We start from the raw sequence: 22,477 nt of genomic DNA, 5'->3' as shown, positions 1-22,477 counted from the left end.
GCAAGTTGCACACTAAACATTAGCAAGCTCATAGTTTTTTATGGCAACTTGATGGTTTCCTATAATTGATATAGTCCTGCTAAGTTATATACTGAAAAACTAAGCGATTCTACATGCTAGAAACCCCATCCACACATGATAAGGAAATTTAGGCAAAAATGATGCCACAGTGCTTGACTTGGGTTAAAGCATGCATTTGTTTTTCTGTAAACTTGGCAACATGATAGGCTAGTTTTCTAACTAAAAATGGCAGTTAAATCAAAGCACTCTCACGAGCATTTTACGGTTTCTTTTTTTTCTGTTGTCAAGCCAGTGCCAGAATTCACTAATTCCTTTTATCCCATCCTTTATTGTTTTTTTTGCCAACCCAACGAGCAGCTGAAGACTGAGTTCTCACGGTGTGCGGATGATAGCTTGTTTGGTAGCATGGACCACGTCACAAAATTTGTAGCAGCAAGATTACCTGAGTCATATGACAAAATGTAAGTTATCAAGTGCCTGTTATGCTCACTAGTTTTTCCATTTTTAATCTCAAACCAACATATTGTCAAGACTTATCATGTTCATCCATTTTTTCTACTTTCCTGTTGTTTGCAGAAACAAAAGAAGCTGACACGTATGGTGCACGAAATGTGTTCAACTATTTCACATGCAGTTGGGAAGCTTGTTTCTGGTATTGGGGGGATAGATGATGCGCAAGAGGGGACAAGCAGATCAGAGGCTGTTCATGTGGAAAAGAGGAGGCAAGAACCTACTAGGAGATCCAAACAAGCTCCAGCTGTGAGAGAAAGCTTATCGAGTGAAGAAGACTCGTTCAAAACTGACAGTGAGGAAGATGCAAGTGGCAGTGACGAAAGTGACTGGGACAAAGGGGGTGATGAAAGTGACAACGACGGCCACTCAAGCAATGATGATGGTGACGACTTTGTAGTTCAAAAAGCTGGATGCAACGACAACGAGGAGGGAGAAGCAACTTTTCAGGAGAGGGGAGCAGTAATGGATGAAAGCAAGGAGGATAAGGAGGACGAAGAGGAGGAGGAAGAAAAAAAGATGAGGATGAAGAAAAGGAAGACGATGATGATGAAGAAAGCGAAGACAATGACAACGACAATGACAAAGACACGGGGGACGATGATATGCAGGGTGATGAGGAAGACCAGGATGACAACAATTCTGGTGGCAACAGTGGCAATGGCGGAAACAATGGAGGGAACGAGGATTCTGCAGGTGAGGAAACAGAGACTGATGACGAGCAATCCACACTTCAATATTTACTCGAAGAGAAAAAGGATATGAAGCCAAAGGGGCTTGACGAGGCAGTTAGCATCTCTGTGAGAGATGTTGTTATGATGGACGAGGAAAGTTACTGCAAAATGCCACGCATCCGCATGTTTGAAGTGAAAGAAATGTTGGATCTCGACGAGCAGCCTATTGCAGTGCTAGCGAGCAAAATGTTCCAAGAGCTATTGAGAAAAGAAGAAATGGAACTGGGGATGGCATTCAATCTTGAGGATGTCTGCCCCAAGTGGATTCGCAAGAAAATCATGAGGGAGATAGGGGCTCCACATGAACCCAAGGAAGTTGGTGTACCACCACTTCCAACACCAAAGAAGAAAAAGAGTGTGAGTTTCGTATCAGAGCCAACGGTGTTGACAGAGACAGTGGAGGAACTGCGAGCTATGCGTGCCCAAAATGTTCAAGAACTGCAAGGTGGAAAGGAAACAAAGTCAGCCATGAAGAAATCTGGGCCTTTTCAGTTGCAACATCAGGCATTACATCATGCAAAAGAGGCAAGTTCTAGCACTCACAAGAACCAGCTTGAAACCAATACAGCATCAAGCTCAACAGCACGACATGCAGATCTCACCAGTGGCAAAGATACAAATGTTGCAGTTTCACCAGGGACTGTTTCAAAACAAGAACCAAGTGCCTCACAAATTCTAGCAAGTCATCCTAGGGAGGAAGCAAGTTCATCTGATTTTCAGGCAAGTATTGCACATGCATCAATTCAACCCACAGCAGGAGGAGCAACTCAAATGAAACAGGATGCATCATTGCAAGTAAGCAGAGCAGTCCCTAGTACAAACCGTAGTGGGAGGCAACCACTAAGCAGTCTAAATGGTCAAGCACAAAATCTTGTTCTAGGGAATGGGATGCAATCAGCCAATGACATCCAGAGGGGCAAATTGTTTCATTACAAAGCATCACAACAGGCTGTACCATTATATGCAGGTCAGGAGAACATACCTCCAGTGTCAATCACAGGGGTTGGAGGGATGGAAGATGTCATCGGCGGCAACATTAAACCAAGTTCGGAAGCAAAGTTGCTAAAAGTTCAGGGCAAGTTGCCTGCTTTTATTCCTACAGTTGCCCAATCACCTCCCCATCCGCAGCTGAAGGATATCAAATTTAGTTATGCTAACAAGGCGGTCAGTCCACTGGAAATAAATGTGCTAGATGTCAGTGAGCTCTTGGCAAGGTGCGTTCCCCCATCTACCAACGATCTGCAAAGCAAGTCAGCAATTCATATTCCAGCAGAGATGGATGGACAACAGTTTCAGCATAGCAGAAGTGAAAGCTCAAATGTCTTTGTTAGTGAATACTGCCCAGCTCCAAGTTTTGATATTTTCAAATACGATTTTCCTACAGCACATGTAGATGATGGAGCAGATCGAGATGCCAGAGAAAATGCATTGGCTGACCATGAGTCATCGCAGTGCCAAGTAACCAAGGAGCCAGTCATTGAAATTATTGAAGATGAAAAAGTTGGTAATCTCGAAGGCATAGATGAAGGGTATGCACATGCAGAAGAACAGGCTATGAAGTGTGAGCATGAGTCCCTGCAGTATCAAGTACCCAAGGAGCCACTCATTGAAATAATTGATGACGATCATGTTGTGGATCTTGAAGGCATAGTTGGGAACATTTACCAGACACCTGAAAAAGTTACCCACAACCAAGTAGTAGTGGGATCAGGCAGTAATATTTATAGCAGCAGCAGCTCAGGAAAGATGGTCCCACAACAATTTGAGAGAAGGATTATCAAGCCACCTCCTTGCAAGAGGTCACCATTCTTGGACTATAATGAGAGGAAAGTGTACATATGCAAACCTGAAGTAAGCAGGCTGTATGCATCGGTTATTCTGCACGGGAGATTGAATGAAGAAGAATCACCAGATGTAGATACTAGGTATGAAATTTTTTATGAGGCATTTTTTACATGTTTTTTCTAGGCAATTAAAATGCACCATTCAGGCAATTCAGGCTGAATTCATAGGCAAACAGAAGTAAAACAAGCAGGCAAAAAATCACCCCATGAAGAATACATGCTAACCAGAATGCACTTTCAGGCATTAACACATTTTTCCCATGCCTTATATATGCTAACTAGACATGCACTTTTTAGGTAGAAAGAATTCATTGCAAATTGTCACAACCCCAAGTTTATGTTCCTTAGGCAAAACAGGATCTATTTATAGGCAATCAAAAGTACAGCAGCAGGCAACTTGGGTGCTAACTAGACATGCACTTTTAGGTAGAAAGAATTCATTGCAAATTGTTACAACCCCAAGTTTATGTTCCTTAGGCAAAACAGGATCTATTTCTAGGCAATCAAAAGTACAGCAGCAGGCAACTTGGTTACTTTTTTCTCATGGTTGTCCTTTTTCGGTTTCTCGTTTTTTATTGCAGCCCGAAGGTAATTGACTACAATGGATATGATGTGTCGGTGAGGGAGCTTGCAAACTCTATGAAAAAAGAAGGATATGTCTTGACACATGTAATGGAAATTGGCATACTGTCCATAATGATGAATTTGCCTGCAGACTCCAAGAAGGTTGTCATGCCCCTGAGGTTCTCGGTAAGAAAAAGGACTAGGAGTCATTATTACTTCAGGTTCTGCATTTTTTTGTACTTGGTTCCTACTTGGTCATTTCTAACCACCTTGTCCCTTTTTGTGTTATAGACAAGGATGCTGCAGATGACTTTCCTCTCCAATGATATCAACAGCCAAGAGATTATTTCCCGATTCAAGAAATCAAATCACCTGGACCGGAAAGACATGGTAAGTCCATGTTTCTCGAATTTCCACTATAGTACTCTTCTCCCATTCCTTTTTTCCACCCGCATGTGAATAGCAGAGTACTAGTTTTCAGGACATGCATGAAAGTTGCCAGAGTGCAGAATCACAATTAGCTTTTCCTCATAGCATGAGAAAACTTTTACATGCTTTCCATATCTCTTCAAGTTGCCTACAGACTATGTTCTTACCCTCAGCTTTTGTTTTCTGCACTTTTTCCCACAGATAATGTTTATTGTGTTAGAGAATATCGACAAGTCAAAGAAGGTTTCAGGCAACCATTATTGGGTCTTCAACGTGAATATAAGGGATCGAAGGTTCGAGGTGCTTGATTCATGGAGGACACTTCAGGACAAGACTCTAGATGTCTGCGCAAGGACTATGGTTGCTAGTTTTCGGGCTCTGTGGGAAGAGCACTATCCGAAGTCTCACATCTCATTAGATGACTTCACACTAAGAAACATTGATGTGCCAAAACAAACTAACAAGTAAGCATCAATTCCCAGACAAACTGCAAAACAAATTCCTAACAAATTCATACTTGTTTCATAGCTGACCTGAAACATTCTCTATAGATATGACTGCGGCATTTTTGCTCTCTCAATTGCAAATGGGTGGGAAGGAAGGAACGTTCCAAGATTTACAGCAGAGGATGTTCAAAATATCAGGAAGCAGTTGACAAACACGTGGGTTAACACCAAGCGCAACAAGGCTCCATGGGAAGCTGTATTGAAGTTAGCTTAGGTCAGTTATTTTCCATTCATGTTTTTTACTGACTTTTTCTTTTTGCTCGCGTACAAACTGAAGTTTGCCAGCATTATTTTTACATGAATAATATTTTCATCATCGCCCTTTTTCCAGAAGTCATATGTAATTTTTTGAACATTCAAGGAGTTGCCTGAAACCATTCTGTAACTTGCAACAACACCAAACAGAATTTGCCTACCTTTCAATGGTGAAATGTAGTCATGGAACACCCATATTTTTTGAACAATCAAGGAGTTGCCTGAAACCATTCTGTAACTTGCAATAACACCAAAACAGAATTTGCCTACTTTTTTCCACGGTGAAATGTAGTCATGGAACACCCATATTTAACACCAATCTGTTTAACTGTAGTACCAGGCAATCTAAACATAATAATCACGCAATCCATTGTACTAATATAGTTATCCAGAGCACTTTTGAACCTTACAGGCTTAAAAAGCAAGTTGTCTTTTTTGCATGAAAGACAGTAATTCAAATGAGGGTAAACATATCATCGGGCATCTAGTAATTGCTCATTTTTTTGTCTTTCATAATCGAAACTCCATCTGTGTTCCCGCATTCCTGTGGTGTTCATCACGCCAATCTTGTGGGGCACAGTGCACTGTTGTGGTTGTAAGACCCACAGTAACTGCACTTGTTCTTCCTCTTCGGATGCAGCTCGAGTGCTGATTGCAACCTTTTCGACTTCGTTCTCCCTTTTGTAGTCGATTTTGGGGGGTCTCTAGGAACTCGGGTGTCAGGTGTAGTAGAACCACCTTGCGCTGCTGCAACAGCTGCACGTAGGGATTCCATGTTGAGTGGTTGGCGTGCATGTCCACCAGGAGGTTGCGCCAAAGAAGATGAGACTGGGGCAACATGTGCTTGTTGCACAGTAGTAGAAGTTATATACAGCCCAGAAGCACAAGCAATTGTTGCAGAATCTGTAGGGAATGCTGCAAGGCCAGCATTTGTAAGACGACTCATGTCTGCTCGTGTAGTAACCATGGATGGTGGTGCATCCCCCCTAAGTGGTAGTGCAGGCCAGTAGGTTGTTTGGGGAGCCCTCATCGTTGTTGGTTCAGGCTCTATGGTTAGTGTTCCAGGTCTGAACAGTTGTCGCGGAGCCCCCCTCAGTTTTTGGCCAGGCCCACTGTTTAGGGTCGGAGTCGCCAACAGTTGTGGTGCAGGCCCCCTGGTTTGTGGCGCAGATCCCATACTCTGAGGTACAAATCCTAACTGTTGCCCTGCAGCGAACGAGCTTGGCACCGCAGACCCCTTGTGCACTGGCGCACCCCCAACTGCTGTGTGTGGATGCACACCCTGCCCCATACTGTTTGTAGGTAGTGATGTTGCATTTTTTGGCTGTTGGGCAGAAATAGTTTGACGCTGCCTAGCACTAGCAGGGGCTTGCGCAGCTTGTGGTGGTGCGTTGCCACTACTCGCTGAAGCATTTGTCATTGGTGGCACAGGACCACCAGCTGATGGCGGTGGCCCACCAGTCGGTCCACTGGGAGGGGCTGCTGTTTTCTTTTTCCTTGACAGGCTGAGATTCTTTATTTCGTGACGCGCTCCACGCATATGCTTCTTTACAATATTTGTCGCAGCATCCGATGCACTAGCAACCTTAGCAAGTCCACCAAAGTCCATCATCAAGTTTGCATGACGGAGTTCTTTCTTCGATTGTTCCGGCAACTCATCAGGCTTATCCTCAACAGCAGGCGGTGCATCCGTGATTGCTAGAGGTGTCCATCTTCTTTTGATGTACTGCGTTGGGATTTCATCAACCCCAAGATGGTTGAAAACCTTCAATATATGGCAGCAAAGCATCCCATCCCTATGAAACTTGCAACACTCACATCTGTAGTCTCCAGCACTAGTTTCAACAGTCACAAAATAGCTCCTAGAACCATACTTAGCAACCCATTCTTGATTGGGGTAAAGCTCATACAAGTGTTCACCGTGGGGTCGCACGTTGTACCTTGTAGTCAACTGAAATTCATCGCGGAATTTCTCGTACAAGTCTCTAGTGTATGAATTGTAGGCTTGCTTTTCAATTGGGTAAGATGACCACATTTCACTTTGCAAATGTCCTGTCCTGTAATCCTTCGCACCCTCTCGAACTAGTATGTGTGTTTGGATTTTCTGATATTGCTTCACGAAGTTCAAGATGGACTTGTGTGGGTTCACATAACGCTTAAGGACAGCGTTGAACCCCTCACTGCGTTGTGTTGACTGCAAGAAAGGGAAGAATTGATGCTTGAAGTAACAGGGCACCCATGTTTCTCGGTACTTGTATAGATTCTCAAAGTGGGAGTCAGTCATAGCCTCATACTTCATCATCAGCTCACACCAACCTGCCTCAAACTCCTGTGGTGTAAAGCTAAAGTCAACACAATTGTTGAAATCTTTAGACAAGCCAGGGTTTCGTCCCAACAATGGCCCAAGCTTCTCTTGTGCTTTCTTCATAATATGCCAGCGACAACAGCGGTGCACACTTGTAGGGAAGATTTTCTTAATTGACTGCGCCATTGCAATGTCCTGGTCGGTTATGATGTTGGTTGGCGCTACTCCATGCATTGCTTCAAGGAAGGTTTCGAATAGCCAATCAAAACTAGAAGCCAACTCTTGCCTAACGAAACCACAGCCCAACATAAATGATTGCCCATGTCTATTAATTCCAATAAACGGCGCAAAGGGCATGTTGTACATGTTAGTCATGTATGTTGTGTCAAAGGAGATGCAATCATGATAAGCTTCCACGTATGCCTTCCTTGCTGCACCATCGACCCAGAAAATATTCTCCACTCTGTCTTCTTCATCATACTTTATCTTGTAAAAAAAGTCTGGATCTTCTCTTTGCTGATCTTTGAAATATGCTACTGTCTCTATCATGTCGCCTTCTCTTGTAGCATCCTTGTTCAAGACCGTCTTCAGGTTTGTAATGTGCTTAGTTCCATAAGGCACAATTAGCTCTGTCCCATAGAAGTCTGACATGATGTGCATCATGCGCCCTGCATTCAATGGAGTCAAAATGAAGTCAAAATGGTGGTCAAACCCTTGTTACCTAAGAACAGTACAAAAAAACAATTTTGATTTCTTTCACCAACTAACACAACTAAGAACAGTCAACTCAGGTGGATATTTTAGGCATTTTCATCCTAATGTACAAGCAACTAACACAACAAACATGCAGGTAGGCAGGTAGAAGAAATAGAAGAACAAGCTTCATAAAACCAGTCAGACAAACTTATTTTTGGGCTGTGGTTTGTACTAACATGCATTTGCACAAAAGGCAGGTAGGCAGGTAGTAAATATACATTGAGCAACTAACAGACAATTTATAGGCAAGTCCATCTACCACATTTCACAACAAAGACAAGACAACAGAGGCACGACCCATCGCGTTTGTTTTCTGATCAAGAGCAGGCAAATAATACTTAAAAACAAGGCAAGTTTTAATGGGTAGCAGACCTTTTTTCATAAAAAACAAGCATGTTTGTGTGCTTAGTCTGGCAAATCACACACATGCTGCAAGCAAGATGGATACAATACTTGGGCAAGTCTGGGCAGTTAAAATTGTCGGAGAGAAGGGTAATATGGTTATAGACCTGTTGTCAAGTTGCAGTTATGTAGGTGGGTAAGGAATGCCTTTTCTTCTGGTGGGATACCTTGGTGCGATCTCAAGTACTTAGTCAAACTTGGTTTGTCAACTAGTGGATGGTTGTGCTCGCCAACAAAATATATCACTTCCCATCTGCCATCTATCAGTTTGACAACCATCTTAGCTTTGCAACCAGTTTGCACTATTTTATCTCTCTTCCGCTTCTTGCTCCTCTTTTTGGTTTTATTATCATCATCAAGAAAGACAATATCCTCGTCTTCATCATCATCTTTTGTTTGCTCAACGATATCATCCAGCACAGGAATTTTTTCTGCCCCTCCGTCATCAGCTTCAGGCTTTCGAAACTTGTTGCAAACAAACTGTTGTTTTATCAACACTCCAGTTTTCACAGCCTTCCTTGAAGTATTCATTTTGATTGAAAAACCAATCTGCAAGGCATATGCATTGTAGTGCTCTTTTGCGCCTTCCAAAGTGTCAAACCTCATGCCCACATGAGGCTCCTTCGGTTGTGACCAAGCCTCTTCATCATTTTCAGCACCAAAGCCTGTCAAACCATTACCAACAGTCACACTTGTATCACCCGCGGCATCCGTGCCATCAAGGGTATGGCCATCAGTCTCAGATTCTTGCGCTGCAGGTGCTTGCTCATCTGTCTCCACTGTTTTTGCCACAGGAGCTGTGGCATTTTGCACTATATGAGGAGTAGGAGAATCACCGGTTAACTCAGGATTTTGAGCAGCCTGTTGTGTAGAGTTCACTGGATCACCAATATCCATATCATCTGGTTCCTCATTTAGGTCAATCATCTTTTTTACAGCCTGTGCAACATTTAAACCAGAAAAACCAAAGCTAGTTAGTTTGATGTCAAGCAAGTAAGAAACTAAACCCAGGCAATCACAACTGAATGATAAGATAGCATTTTTTGTTGTTGTAAGAATGACTTCAACACAGAACATTTTTTGTTGTTGCTGAAAATCACAAACTGAATGATAAGACAGCATCTTCTTTTGAGCATCTATTTTTTGATTGTATCATAATTTTTACTAACCTTTTATCATTTTAAAATGCAGGCAACTCATACATATGCATGGTTTTCAAGGATCTCAAGGGGGAAGCAAGCTAGATGCCAGAGAATAGACATTTTTTTGGAGTGTTTTCAGCATGGATTTCACACCAAAAAACAGAGAGAGCAGCAGCATGTTTTGTGTCAGAAAAAACTTAAGAATAGCAGCAGTCATGGGCAACATATGTTTGTCCCTTTTTATGTTCAGTACTTTGTTTTTCTCTTAAAGTTTGTACTGGGAGCAACTTTGGTTATCACTGTCTTTGTGTAGTCGCTTTTCCAAGCAATCTGTTTGTCGAGGTCGTGAATTGTTTCTTCGTGCTGCAACTGATACATCCATTTTATAGTAGTTCTATAGGAAATTTCTTTTGCCATTTCTTTTTTGCAGGATCAAAATAGCAATATATGTTGCATCCACCCGCATTGTTCCCCGCCAATTGCAAGATCACAACAACAACAACTGTTGTAGGATCATGCAACCTACACCTTATTGGAAAGGTAAATTAAACCTCACTTTTTTTGTCACTGGTGAATAAAAGTACCAACGATAAACCATTTGTAGTAGATTTTAGCTTTTATACATCACTTGCTTCTTCACAATAGCTTTCTTGCCTACCTCTTTATTCCAAGTTGCTTTTCCATCAGCCATGAGTTGCATGTTTTTCACAGTATTACTTGCCTAGTGTTCATTTTTTTACAAGCTGATAATGCAAGCAATGATTTTTTTGCCTAGGTTTACAATGCAAGTTGCTGCAGACAATATTTTTTTTGCCTAACTTCATACAAGTTACGATGCAAGTTACTTTCTACAACCCATCAACCATCAGCCATGATGTTCATCCTTTTTTTTCTACTTGACACATGCTTACAATCAGCAGAAGCAGGCAGATGATTCAATAATCAACACAGGGTTAAAAATCGTTCATATGAAAACAGGACGAAACACAGATGGAGAAAATCAAGAAGCAGCTCCATTTTTTTCTACAGAAGATGCTGGAGAGGGCTGGGGCTTGGGGAAGGTGAGCAGATCTACAACTTTTTACCTCTGAACTTGCCTGCTTCTGATGCTTCTAGATGTGTTTAGATCAACAGTTTCATGGACGCCGTCCGTATTGCAGGCTTGAAGCTTTTGAGATCTGAGCAGGATGAACCTTGCCTCTTTCTTGGGGGAGAAGAAGATGTCTCTCTTTTGGGACGGCTGGAAGGGAATAGGAGGGGAGGAGAGGTGGGGATGGAGAAAAGTAGGATGGAAAAGAATCACGTGAGTCGGGGTGGTGGAGCAGGTTGTGATCGCGGGGGAACGTCCCCTTTCTGATCGAGGGGGGACAGGAACTTACCTTTTCGGGGCCTATCAGGGCAGGCCGCCAGGAAACGCTAGAGAGCACACGGCTGCTCCCTAGACGCGTCCAATTGAAAAAGGGAAAAATTGGCTCTTGCAAATCTTCATCTTCATCTTCTTCATTACTATTAAACAATCAAACAAGAACTTTTTTAAAGACACCCCGTAATTAGTCCAACAACAACACACAGACTAATCAGCACCACATAATTAGACCCACAATTCTTAATCTAACAGTCCTTATTGATCTACTACTTCTATCGTGTGCACTTAGTAATTTTTCATGACTGACCATACTCCACCATCCACCAGGAGAGAAGTACTCGAACTACTATCCCTACAATCACGGATCGGGAGTCGCCCACCACGGCCGACGCTGCCGCGCCCAACCTCCACCGCGGCCGACTGCCTCCACGCGAATTCCCTTGCGAGGCTCTCTGGCGACCACACCGCCTACTCCAGAGGCGAGGAGCTTGCCGGCGTCCAGCTCCTCAAGGAGAAGCGCGCTCCACCGCCGACGCTGCCGCGCCCAAATCCCACCGCGGCCGACCGCCTCTGCTCTCTCGATGGGGATCCGCTGCGGCAGTGCCAGGACGTTCACCATCGCCACCGCAGTCTGTTCACCGCGGACGCCACATGCCTGCACCCCACGGCCGGCCACCGCGCGTCTGGAGCGCGCTCTTCCGCCTATTCCCAATGTGTCGCCGCCGGCTCACCCGAGCGCGCCGCTGATGGCCTTCGGTGCTATTGCAGGCACCAAGACCGTCGCTGTGCTGGTAAGTCCTCTCCCCCAGCTGGCGTAGCGCCCGGTTCTACTATCTCTCTTCCATGTCGTTGCAACACGGTCTCTCCTCTGTCGTTGCTGCTGCCGCCACCGTGTTTCTCCTTCCTGCTTCTGCCACTGTCGTTGGAGCTAGCCAAAATGGATCAAACATAGGTGAGTTAAATTGGGGGTGCATCTTTTATCTTGCTTGATACAATCTTCTTCAGTTGTCTTCTGATTTCAGTCACATACATTGCCATGTTCGTTCTAGCCCAGCAGGTGTTCGTGTGTATGCCTATGAAATGATAGCACATGTGGTTTCGCGCATGTAATCCTCCTTTGTGTATGCCTATTCGTGATTACCCTTAGCCAGTAATTCATGTTAAGTAATGGTCTAGGCTTAGATGCTTGAGCCAGTAAACTTACTGGTCAGAATCTCAGATTACTATTTAGCCTTTTCTCAGCAATTTGGAGACATGTCGGCCTTGTATCCTTATAATGAAAGGCGGATGAGATTGTTTGTAGCTATTTTTAATGGTATCCTTTGCTATGTTAGGTGGCTTGCTTGATTTAAATATGCTATGGAGGATTACATAGATAATACTCTGCTTAATTTCTTTATTTTGCTTCCCTTCTTGGCGGTCTTCTAATACAAGATGCATGTTTGAGATCTTCACTACTATTAAACAATCAAACAAGAACTTTTTTAGAGGCACCCCGTAATTAGTCCCACAACAACACACAGACTAATCAGCACCACATAATTAGACCCACAATTCTTAATCTAACAGTCCTTATTGATCTACTACTTCTATCGTGTGCACTTAGTAATTTTTCATGACTGACCATACTCCACCAGGAGAGAAGTACTCGAACTACTATCCCTACAATCACGGATCGGGAGTCGCCCACCACGGCCGACGCTGCCGCGCCCAACCTCCACCGCGGCCGACTGCCTCCACGCGAATTCCCTTGCGAGGCTCTCTGGCGACCACACCGCCTACTCCAGAGGCGAGGAGCTTGCCGGCGTCCAGCTCCTCAAGGAGAAGCGCGCTCCACCGCCGACGCTGCCGCGCCCAAATCCCACCGCGGCCGACCGCCTCTGCTCTCTCGATGGGGATCCGCTGCGGCAGTGCCAGGACGTTCACCATCGCCACCGCAGTCTGTTCACCGCGGACGCCACATGCCTGCACCCCACGGCCGGCCACCGCGCGTCTGGAGCGCGCTCTTCCGCCTATTCCCAGTGTGTCGCCGCCGGCTCACCCGAGCGTGCCGCTGATGGCCTTCGGTGCTATCGCAGGCACCAAGACCGTCGCTGTGCTGGTAAGTCCTCTCCCCCAGCTGGCGTAGCGCCCGGTTCTACTATCTCTCTTCCATGTCGTTGCAACACGGTCTCTCCTCTGTCGTTGCTGCTGCCGCCACCGTGTTTCTCCTTCCTGCTTCTGCCACTGTCGTTGGAGCTAGCCAAAATGGATCAAACATAGGTGAGTTAAATTGGGGGTGCATCTTTTATCTTGCTTGATACAATCTTCTTCAGTTGTCTTCTGATTTCAGTCACATACATTGCCATGTTCGTTCTAGCACAGCAGGTGTTCGTGTGTATGCCTATGAAATGATAGCACATGTGGTTTCGCGCATGTAATCCTCCTTTGTGTATGCCTATTCGTGATTACCCTTAGCCAGTAATTCATGTTAAGTAATGGTCTAGGCTTAGATGCTTGAGCCAGTAAACTTACTGGTCAGAATCTCAGATTACTATTTAGCCTTTTCTCAGCAATTTGGAGACATGTCGGCCTTGTATCCTTATAATGAAAGGCGGATGAGATTGTTTGTAGCTATTTTTAATGGTATCCTTTGCTATGTTAGGTGGCTTGCTTGATTTAAATATGCTATGGAGGATTACATAGATAATACTCTGCTTAATTTCTTTATTTTGCTTCCCTTCTTGGCGGTCTTCTAATACAAGATGCATGTTTGAGATCTTCACTACTATTAAACAATCAAACAAAAACTTTTTTAGAGGCACCCCGTAATTAGTCCCACAACAACACACAGACTAATCAGCACCACATAATTAGACCCACAATTCTTAATCTAACAGTCCTTATTGATCTACTACTTCTATCGTGTGCACTTAGTAATTTTTCATGACTGACCATACTCCACCAGGAGAGAAGTACTCGAACTACTATCCCTACAATCACGGATCGGGAGTCGCCCACCACGGCCGACGGTGCCGCGCCCAACCTCCACCGCGGCCGACTGCCTCCACGTGAATTCCCTTGCGAGGCTCTCTGGCGACCACACCGCCTACTCCAGAGGCGAGGAGCTTGCCGGCGTCCAGCTCCTCAAGGAGAAGCGCGCTCCACCGCCGACGCTGCCGCGCCCAAATCCCACCGCGGCGACCGCCTCCGCTCTCTCGATGGGGATCCGCTGCGGCAGTGCCAGGACGTTCACCATCGCCACTGCAGTCTGTTGTTCACCGCGGACGCCACATGCCTGCACCCCACGGCCGGCCACCGCGCGTCTGGAGCGCGCTCTTCCGCCTATTCCCAGTGTGTCGCCGCCGGCTCACCCGAGCGCGCCGCTGATGGCCTTCGGTGCTATCGCAGGCACCAAGACCATCGCTGTGCTGGTAAGTCCTCTCCCCCAGCTAGCGTAGCGCCCGATTCTACTATCTCTCTTCCATGTCGTTGCAACACGGTCTCTCCTCTGTCGTTGCTGCTGCCGCCACCGTGTTTCTCCTTCCTGCTTCTGCCACTGTCGCTGGAGCTAGCCAAAATGGATCAAACATAGGTGAGTTAAATTGGGGGTGCATCTTTTATCTTGCTTGATACAATCTTCTTCAGTTGTCTTCTGATTTCAGTCACATACATTGCCATGTTCGTTCTAGCACAGCAGGTGTTCGTGTGTATGCCTATGAAATGATAGCACATGTGGTTTCGCGCATGTAATCCTCCTTTGTGTATGCCTATTCGTGATTACCCTTAGCCAGTAATTCATGTTAAGTAATGGTCTAGGCTTAGATGCTTGAGCCAGTAAACTTACTGGTCAGAATCTCAGATTACTATTTAGCCTTTTCTCAGCAATTTGGAGACATGTCGGCCTTGTATCCTTATAATGAAAGGCGGATGAGATTGTTTGTAGCTATTTTTAATGGTATCCTTTGCTATGTTAGGTGGCTTGCTTGATTTAAATATGCTATGGAGGATTACATAGATAATACTCTGCTTAATTTCTTTATTTTGCTTCCCTTCTTGGCGGTCTTCTAATACAAGATGCATGTTTAAGATCTTCACTACTATTAAACAATCAAACAAGAACTTTTTTAGAGGCACCCCGTAATTAGTCCCACAACAACACACAGACTAATCAGCACCACATAATTAGACCCACAATTCTTAATCTAACAGTCCTTATTGATCTACTACTTCTATCGTGTGCACTTAGTAATTTTTCATGACTGACCATACTCCACCAGGAGAGAAGTACTCGAACTACTATCCCTACAATCACGGATCGGGAGTCGCCCACCACGGCCGACGCTGCCGCGCCCAACCTCCACCGCGGCCGACTGCCTCCACGCGAATTCCCTTGCGAGGCTCTCTGGCGACCACACCGCCTACTCCAGAGGCGAGGAGCTTGCCGGCGTCCAGCTCCTCAAGGAGAAGCGCGCTCCACCGCCGACGCTGCCGCGCCCAAATCCCACCGCGGCCGACCGCCTCCGCTCTCTCGATGGGGATCCGCTGCGGCAGTGCCAGGACGTTCACCATCGCCACCGCAGTCTGTTGTTCACCGCGGACGCCACATGCCTGCACCCCACGGCCGGCCACCGCGCGTCTGGAGCGCGCTCTTCCGCCTATTCCCAGTGTGTCGCCGCCGGCTCACCCGAGCGCGCCGCTGATGGCCTTCGGTGCTATCGCAGGCACCAAGACCGTCGCTGTGCTGGTAAGTCCTCTCCCCCAGCTGGCGTAGCGCCCGGTTCTACTATCTCTCTTCCATGTCGTTGCAACACGGTCTCTCCTCTGTCGTTGCTGCTGCCGCCACCGTGTTTCTCCTTCCTGCTTCTGCCACTGTCGCTGGAGCTAGCCAAAATGGATCAAACATAGGTGAGTTAAATTGGGGGTGCATCTTTTATCTTGCTTGATACAATCTTCTTCAGTTGTCTTCTGATTTCAGTCACATACATTGCCATGTTCGTTCTAGCACAGCAGGTGTTCGTGTGTATGCCTATGAAATGATAGCACATGTGGTTTCGCGCATGTAATCCTCCTTTGTGTATGCCTATTCGTGATTACCCTTAGCCAGTAATTCATGTTAAGTAATGGTCTAGGCTTAGATGCTTGAGCCAGTAAACTTACTGGTCAGAATCTCAGATTACTATTTAGCCTTTTCTCAGCAATTTGGAGACATGTCGGCCTTGTATCCTTATAATGAAAGGCGGATGAGATTGTTTGTAGCTATTTTTAATGGTATCCTTTGCTATGTTAGGTGGCTTGCTTGATTTAAATATGCTATGGAGGATTACATAGATAATACTCTGCTTAATTTCTTTATTTTGCTTCCCTTCTTGGCGGTCTTCTAATACAAGATGCATGTTTGAGATCTTCACTACTATTAAACAATCAAACAAGAACTTTTTTAGAGGCACCCCGTAATTAGTCCCACAACAACACACAGACTAATCAGCACCACATAATTAGACCCACAATTCTTAATCTAACAGTCCTTATTGATCTACTACTTCTATCGTGTGCACTTAGTAATTTTTCATGACTGACCATACTCCACCAGGAGAGAAGTACTCGAACTACTATCCCTACAATCACGGATCGGGAGTCGCCCACCATGGCCGACGCTGCCGCGCCCAACCTCCACCGCGGCCGACTGCCTCCACGCGAATTCCCTTGCGAGGCTCTCTGGCGACCACACCGCCTACTCCAGAGGCGAGGAGCTTGCCGGCGTCCAGCTCCTCAAGGAGAAGCGCGCTCCACCGCCGACGCTGCCGCGCCCAAATCCCACGCAGCCGACCGCCTCCGCTCTCTTGATGGGGATCCGCTGCGGCAGTGCCAGGTCGTTCACCATCGCCACCGCAGTCTGTTCACCACGGACGCCACATGCATGCACCCCGCGGCCGGCCACCGCGCGCCTGGAGCACGCTCTTCCACGTGTTCCCAGTGTGTCGCCGCCGGCTCACTTGAGCGCGCCGCTGATGGCCTTCGGTGCTATCGCAGGCACCAAGACCATCGCTGTGCTGGTAAGTCCTCTCCCCCAGCTGGCGTAGCGCCCGGTTCTACTATCTCTCTTCCATGTCGTTGCAACACCGTCTCTCCTCTGTCGTTGCTGCTGCCGCCACCGTGTTTCTCCTTCCTGCTTCTGCCACTGTCGCTGGAGCTAGCCAGAATGGATCAAACATAGGTGAGTTAAATTGGGGGTGCATCTTTTATCTTGCTTGATACAATCTTCTTCAGTTGTCTTCTAATTTCAGTCACATACATTGCCATGTTCGTTCTAGCACAGCAGGTGTTCGTGTGTATGCCTATGCAATGATAGCACATGTGGTTTCGCGCATGTAATCCTCCTTTGTGTATGCCGATTCGTGATTACCCTTGAGTCAGTAATTCATGCTAAGTAATGGTCTAGGCTTAGATGCTTGAGCCAGTAAACTTACTGGTCAGAATCTCAGATTACTATTTAGCCTTTTCTCAGCAATTTGGAGACATGTCGGCCTGTATCCTTATAATGAAAGGAGGATGAGATTGTTTGTAGCTATTTTTAATGGTATCCTTTGCTATGTTAGGTGGCTTGCTTGATTTAAATATGCTATGGAGGATTACATGGATAATACTCTGCTTAATTTCTTTATTTTGCTTCCCTTCTTGGCGGTCTTCTAATACAGGATGCATGTTTGAAAAAAAGACTCACAAAATTGATATGAAGAAACAACAACCAGAACTTGCTTCAGTAATTTATTCTCCACCAGTGTGTCCTGAATCATTTGTACATTACTAAATTCTATGCTTATTTGTTAGCAGCAAAATGACTAATTCAGTTCTGGTACAATCTTAATACTTGCAGGAAAACCGATCTTCATTAGTCATAAGTAGAGATAAGAAGACTGTTAAGTTTATGGCAAAGTCATGTCATTATTAAGTCTTTATTCTTATTGGATCAGCTTAGTAAAAATGATTTCAGTTGTTGCCCTAAATTCGATAAAGGTAGTAATGTGTTGTAGATACCACCACTTGCATGAACAACCAGAATGGCAATAATAAGTGCTATTTATTCATGTCAGCTTACTTTAAATAAATATGTCTTTCATGGAACAGTATGTGTGTGATGGATCTTTTCAAGTTCGATTCATGTTCAATTAGGTGCATATTTCGTGAGAAAATCCCGACGTCCAGCTCTTCAAGGAGAGGAGCCTGCCACCACCGACGCTGACGTTGCCATGGGTGCCCATCCTTGCTGTCCGATGGAACCACTCAGACGGTCATACCGCGGTCGTCGTCAGAATCATCCGAGTTGATTTAACCAATGTATGTTTGGCAGACCTTTCATCTTTTTAGCAATTGCATCAAACAAGGAATATACCATAACCTATGTTTTTGCAACTTGACAGTTTTGAATCCTCTCTGAATAAGCAGGAAGTTGTATTTGGAAGCTTTCTTGGACTTATATCGTAATCATGGTATATGGCTTGATTGTTTCATGTGGTGCTTGCATAGTATGTGTGTGATGATTTTCCTGAAAGGCAGAAGTTTTATCATGCTATGTTCTTTCAACTTATGCGTAACATTTTGGTTTTCTTATGGACTCAAATCTGATATACTAGACCCAAACCTTTATCCTTCTTCCATTATACACCTAATCTTGTCTGCTCATCATCCAGATTTAAACCTTGCCATTATACACCTAACCTTGTTCGCTCAACATTTGGAAAGCTAGAAATGAGTCCATTTGGGTCGCCCCGTTGGGCCAATTTTGTGTCCGGATGATCCAAACGGACAAAATGAGTCTTTGCATTGGAGTTGCTCTTAACGTTTAAAACGTGCATTACACGTGCACACTTACTAGTCCTATCAAATTGCCCAGCACACACTAGGGACATGGTGATTATGACCATTTGGCGAATATGACAGCTACGTAATGATATTACTCATGGAAAGGGCGAGACCCCGGTTCAAGCTACTGTTGATTACTTGGACAACTATTACAAGTCACTTCATTTGGCAAGGAAATTTAGTATGGAAGAGATATTAAAAAGGAAAGATGCCAATATCAGAGGATGGACGTGTCGTGAGCAGAAAATATGCACCAACCCCTGTTCCATGGCCTCGCCCACCAACAGGCTGGGTAGCCCTATCTGTTGATGGTTCTTTTTCAAGCCATGATGGGCGTGCTTATGCTGGAATGGTACTGCGGAACGGGGACGGGAGTACGATCTTTGCGGCACATGGATACATTTTTCATTGCAATAACGCCCTTGAAGTGGAAATTCATGCAATCATGCAAGGTATGGCTTTGGCCATTCAACATTCAGACATGCTGGTGATAGTCCAATCGGATTCTTCGAATGCATTGGCAACCCTCACAGACGCCACACTTTCCAGATCAGCCTATGGTCATCTTGACGCAGAGATTAAAGCTCATATGGTTGCTAGGGAGTTTGTTCCTTGTAAAATTGGTCGAGAGCAGAATAGTGTAGCTGTCAGGACCCCGACTCGATGCCACATCGATCTAGCATGTAACACCTCATATCACTTTGCGGCCTCACGCACGGTATTCCCACGGGTGTCGTCTTACCTTTGCCCGGGACCGTTTGCGCCTTTTGGCACACGTATATGATAGTGTCGCTAGCATCCATATGGTAAGGAGCCCGGGCTGACATGGCTAGTCGTAAACTCAAAGTGGCACAGACTTACAGGGACAGACATCCATGACCCAGCATCGAACGTGTCGGTCAGCAGCGAGTGAATCCGGGCTGTAGCACTGGGCTAGCAGGACTCCGGTAAACCGGGCTGTAGCGGGCTAACAGGACTCCGGTATCCATCGCGTGCATTTCCCCGAAGGGACAGACACAGGAACGAAGAAGGACACATGCCGGCCGGCCTAAGTGTTCCGGAGCAGTAGCAAGCTACCAAGGCTTAGTGGAGACACTAGGAGACATTTTCCGGTAAGAGAGGCTACTAAGAATAAACAACTAGATAGTCAGACCCCACACATACCAAGCATTTCAATCGTACACACAATATGCTCGATATGTGCAAATACAACAAGGCATCACAACATGACTCTACAACACAAGTACTTTATTTAAGGCTCAGGGAGCCATACATAGCATACACACAAGTACGGGTCACACGACCCAGCATTCAAGTCATACAGACATACAAGCCAACAGCGGAAGTAACTTGTCTGGGTACAGACAACTAGTAAAATAAAAGAGGCTTGAGAAAGCCCGTCTATACTACGTGGTCCTTCACAAGCTCAGGATCACCACCTGGGCCTCGGTCTACTCATCGATGTCAACGTCTACGAAGAACCCATCAGAAGGGGTTGCAGCGTCTTCTGTAAAATGTAAATTATAGCAACATGAGTACAAAGGTACTCAGCAAGACTTACATCAGATCCTATATACATGCATATTATCAAGAAGGGTTGGTGGGGTTATTGCAGCAAGCCAGTTTTGACTCTTGGCTAAGCTATCCTACGATACACCAACTTGAAATGATTTTGCGCACACGAGTCCACTAGTCACCACTTCAATACACCACCGAGGATCCACCTCCGTCATCCTACGAAAGAGCCATCCCCGTCACTCACACTTATCTTGAGATTTTTAGTAGTATCCATTCACTTGTCTGTGAACTGTATAGGCAACCAAGTAGTCCTTTACCGCGGACGCGGCTATTCGAATAGATTATGTTAACCCTGCAGGGGTGTACTTCTTCACACACGCTCTCACCACTTACCGCCGTTTACACGACATGTACTCGGCAACCTTCAAGCGGAAGCCCAACGTGGGTGTCGGCCACGACCTACCTAAACACCTAAGTCTCTAGTCCAGGTTTATCGCCTATCCAGGTTCCATCCGCAGGGAGTCCGGCCGAGGTTTCCCATACGGCCCCGAACGATGTGTACAGGGTTCCCGAGATACCTAACGGGTATTTGGTACACCGTGCCACGTACCTACTGCATCACAGCCCACCCCTACGGTCAGCGCTGTCCACGGCCTCCAGTAGGCTACAAACACCAAAAACTACTTGCAACTCCTGGACAGAAGACTAGGGTGAATAAGAAGTCGAGAGGGTCCATTGGTTTCGGGCCCAATGCATGGTAGTAGCTGATTCTTAAATCACACATACAGATCTCAGTGCTTAGGGACGGCCTCAATGAAACAACCCACCATGTACTCCTACATGGCCTCTCATCGATACCTTTACCAAATCGTGTTCACCACATCACTCTCATTACTGGCATGATCATTTCACTCTAGCCCATCACCCAGATGGACCAGACCTGACACGACTCTAAGCATAGCAGGCATAACAAGGTAGGAACAACACATACATATGGCTCAAACAACTCCTACACATGCTAGTGGGTTTCATCTAGTTACTGTGGCAATGCCAGGTCATGCAGAGGAAATGGGTTCAACTATCGTAGCACACAGCAGTTTGAAACGCGTTGTCTTAATGCAGTAAAAGAGAGCAGGAGCGAGAACATGGGATTATACCGATATGATCAAATGGTTGGTTGCTTGCCTGATGGGTCGATGCACTGATATGGTTCTTCGTTACGGTAATCACGGTACTCCTCAGAGGCAGAACCTGCCGCAAAGAGCACGATACACAAACATCACCAAACAATATGCAACAATATGATGCATGCATGAAACATGGCAATATGAGTGTGTTGGGCTAATGCAACTAAGACCAAATGGGTTTGAATCATTTTGAATCAAAGATTCAAGTTAAAACTCATAGATGGCCCTTTAAAGTGCTTTATTTAGTTCTGCTCTAAACATCAGGTTAACTTGCTTAAACATGCATGAAACCAGTACAGATGGATATATTGGATTTTTCTGATCATTTTTCATATATAAAACTTTGCATTTGGAGCTACAGATTAATTCTTATGATTTTTGAAGTTTGGGTTATTTTCTGGAATTTATAAATCATTTTGGATTTATTTTAATTCCAGAAAAGGATTACTGCGTCAGCATGAGGTCATGCTGACCTCAGTAAGTCAACGGACTGGTCCAGGTCAAACTGACCAGTGGGTCCCGCATGTCAGCAGTTAACTAAACTAACTTACTTAGTTAAAACTAATCTGGGTTAATTAGCAGAGGGGGGCCCCACTTGTCATAGACTCCGGGGAGTCAAACTGGGCCCACCCTGGTCAAGGTCAAAGTCAAACACGCCGGTGACTAGCCGCCGGCGAGCCCGACGCGGCGGTGGAAGTGGTTTTGGCCGTTCCGGCCACCAAATGAGGCGCGGAAGGCATCTAAGTGGAGCTGGGAACAAACCGCAGCTCTTGGTGAAGTTAGTTGGGGTCGGGATGGCCGGAATCGGCGCCAGTGACGACCTAGGCGGCCGCCGGAGTTCGGGTGGAGACAAACTCGGGGCTAGGGTGTGCGGTGAGGTGCGGGGAGTGCATGGTTAGAGCCTACGCGGCGTGGTGAGTGCGATGGACAACGAGAGGTGGCCGGAGGATGGCCGGGAGCACGTCGGCGACGAGCTCCGCGGCGGTGCGTGCGGTTGATCCTCGTGTGCTCGTGGTGGTGCACGAGAGCAAGAAAGGGAAGGGGGAGAGGGTAGCCAGGCTCACGGCGATCTCGTGGGAGCAGACGACGCGGTCGG

At 45.8% G+C, this 22,477-nt stretch overlaps 3 protein-coding genes across 6 annotated transcripts; all 3 read left to right on the top strand.

Moving 5' to 3' along the window:
• The first annotated feature begins 1,064 nt into the window (after positions 1–1,064).
• Positions 1,065–9,799, top strand: LOC123134179 (uncharacterized). The gene is made up of 6 exons (XM_044553479.1): positions 1,065–3,190; positions 3,691–3,859; positions 3,965–4,063; positions 4,304–4,566; positions 4,654–4,822; positions 9,518–9,799. Exons 1-5 carry the CDS (start codon positions 1,137–1,139, stop codon positions 4,820–4,822), a joined length of 2,754 nt encoding a protein of 917 aa, XP_044409414.1. The 5' UTR covers positions 1,065–1,136; the 3' UTR covers positions 9,518–9,799.
• A 1,333-nt stretch (positions 9,800–11,132) lies between these two features.
• LOC123139242 (uncharacterized) lies at positions 11,133–13,063 on the top strand. Its single transcript, XM_044559038.1, has 2 exons — positions 11,133–11,625; positions 12,472–13,063. Exons 1-2 carry the CDS (start codon positions 11,133–11,135, stop codon positions 12,960–12,962), a joined length of 984 nt encoding a protein of 327 aa, XP_044414973.1. The 3' UTR covers positions 12,963–13,063.
• Positions 13,064–13,073: 10 nt separating this feature from the next.
• LOC123137310 (uncharacterized) lies at positions 13,074–18,324 on the top strand. Of its 4 annotated transcripts, XM_044557016.1 has the most exons (6): positions 13,074–14,408; positions 15,094–15,560; positions 15,702–15,721; positions 16,407–17,030; positions 17,987–18,151; positions 18,235–18,324. In XM_044557016.1, exons 1-4 carry the CDS (start codon positions 14,300–14,302, stop codon positions 16,894–16,896), a joined length of 1,086 nt encoding a protein of 361 aa, XP_044412951.1. In that variant the 5' UTR covers positions 13,074–14,299; the 3' UTR covers positions 16,897–17,030; positions 17,987–18,151; positions 18,235–18,324. The 4 variants fall into 4 exon arrangements, 3 of the variants coding, with proteins under 3 accessions (XP_044412951.1, XP_044412950.1, XP_044412948.1); XM_044557015.1 differs by lacking the exon at positions 15,702–15,721; XM_044557013.1 differs by lacking the exon at positions 15,702–15,721 and having other exon boundaries at positions 16,407–18,151.
• Positions 18,325–22,477: the final 4,153 nt, after the last annotated feature.

Source organism: Triticum aestivum, chromosome 6B, assembly GCF_018294505.1.
Source record: "Triticum aestivum cultivar Chinese Spring chromosome 6B, IWGSC CS RefSeq v2.1, whole genome shotgun sequence".
Lineage (NCBI taxonomy): Eukaryota > Viridiplantae > Streptophyta > Magnoliopsida > Poales > Poaceae > Triticum > Triticum aestivum.
The sequence above is the reverse complement of the archived record's forward strand: the minus strand, read 5'-3'. Positions and strand labels throughout refer to the sequence as shown.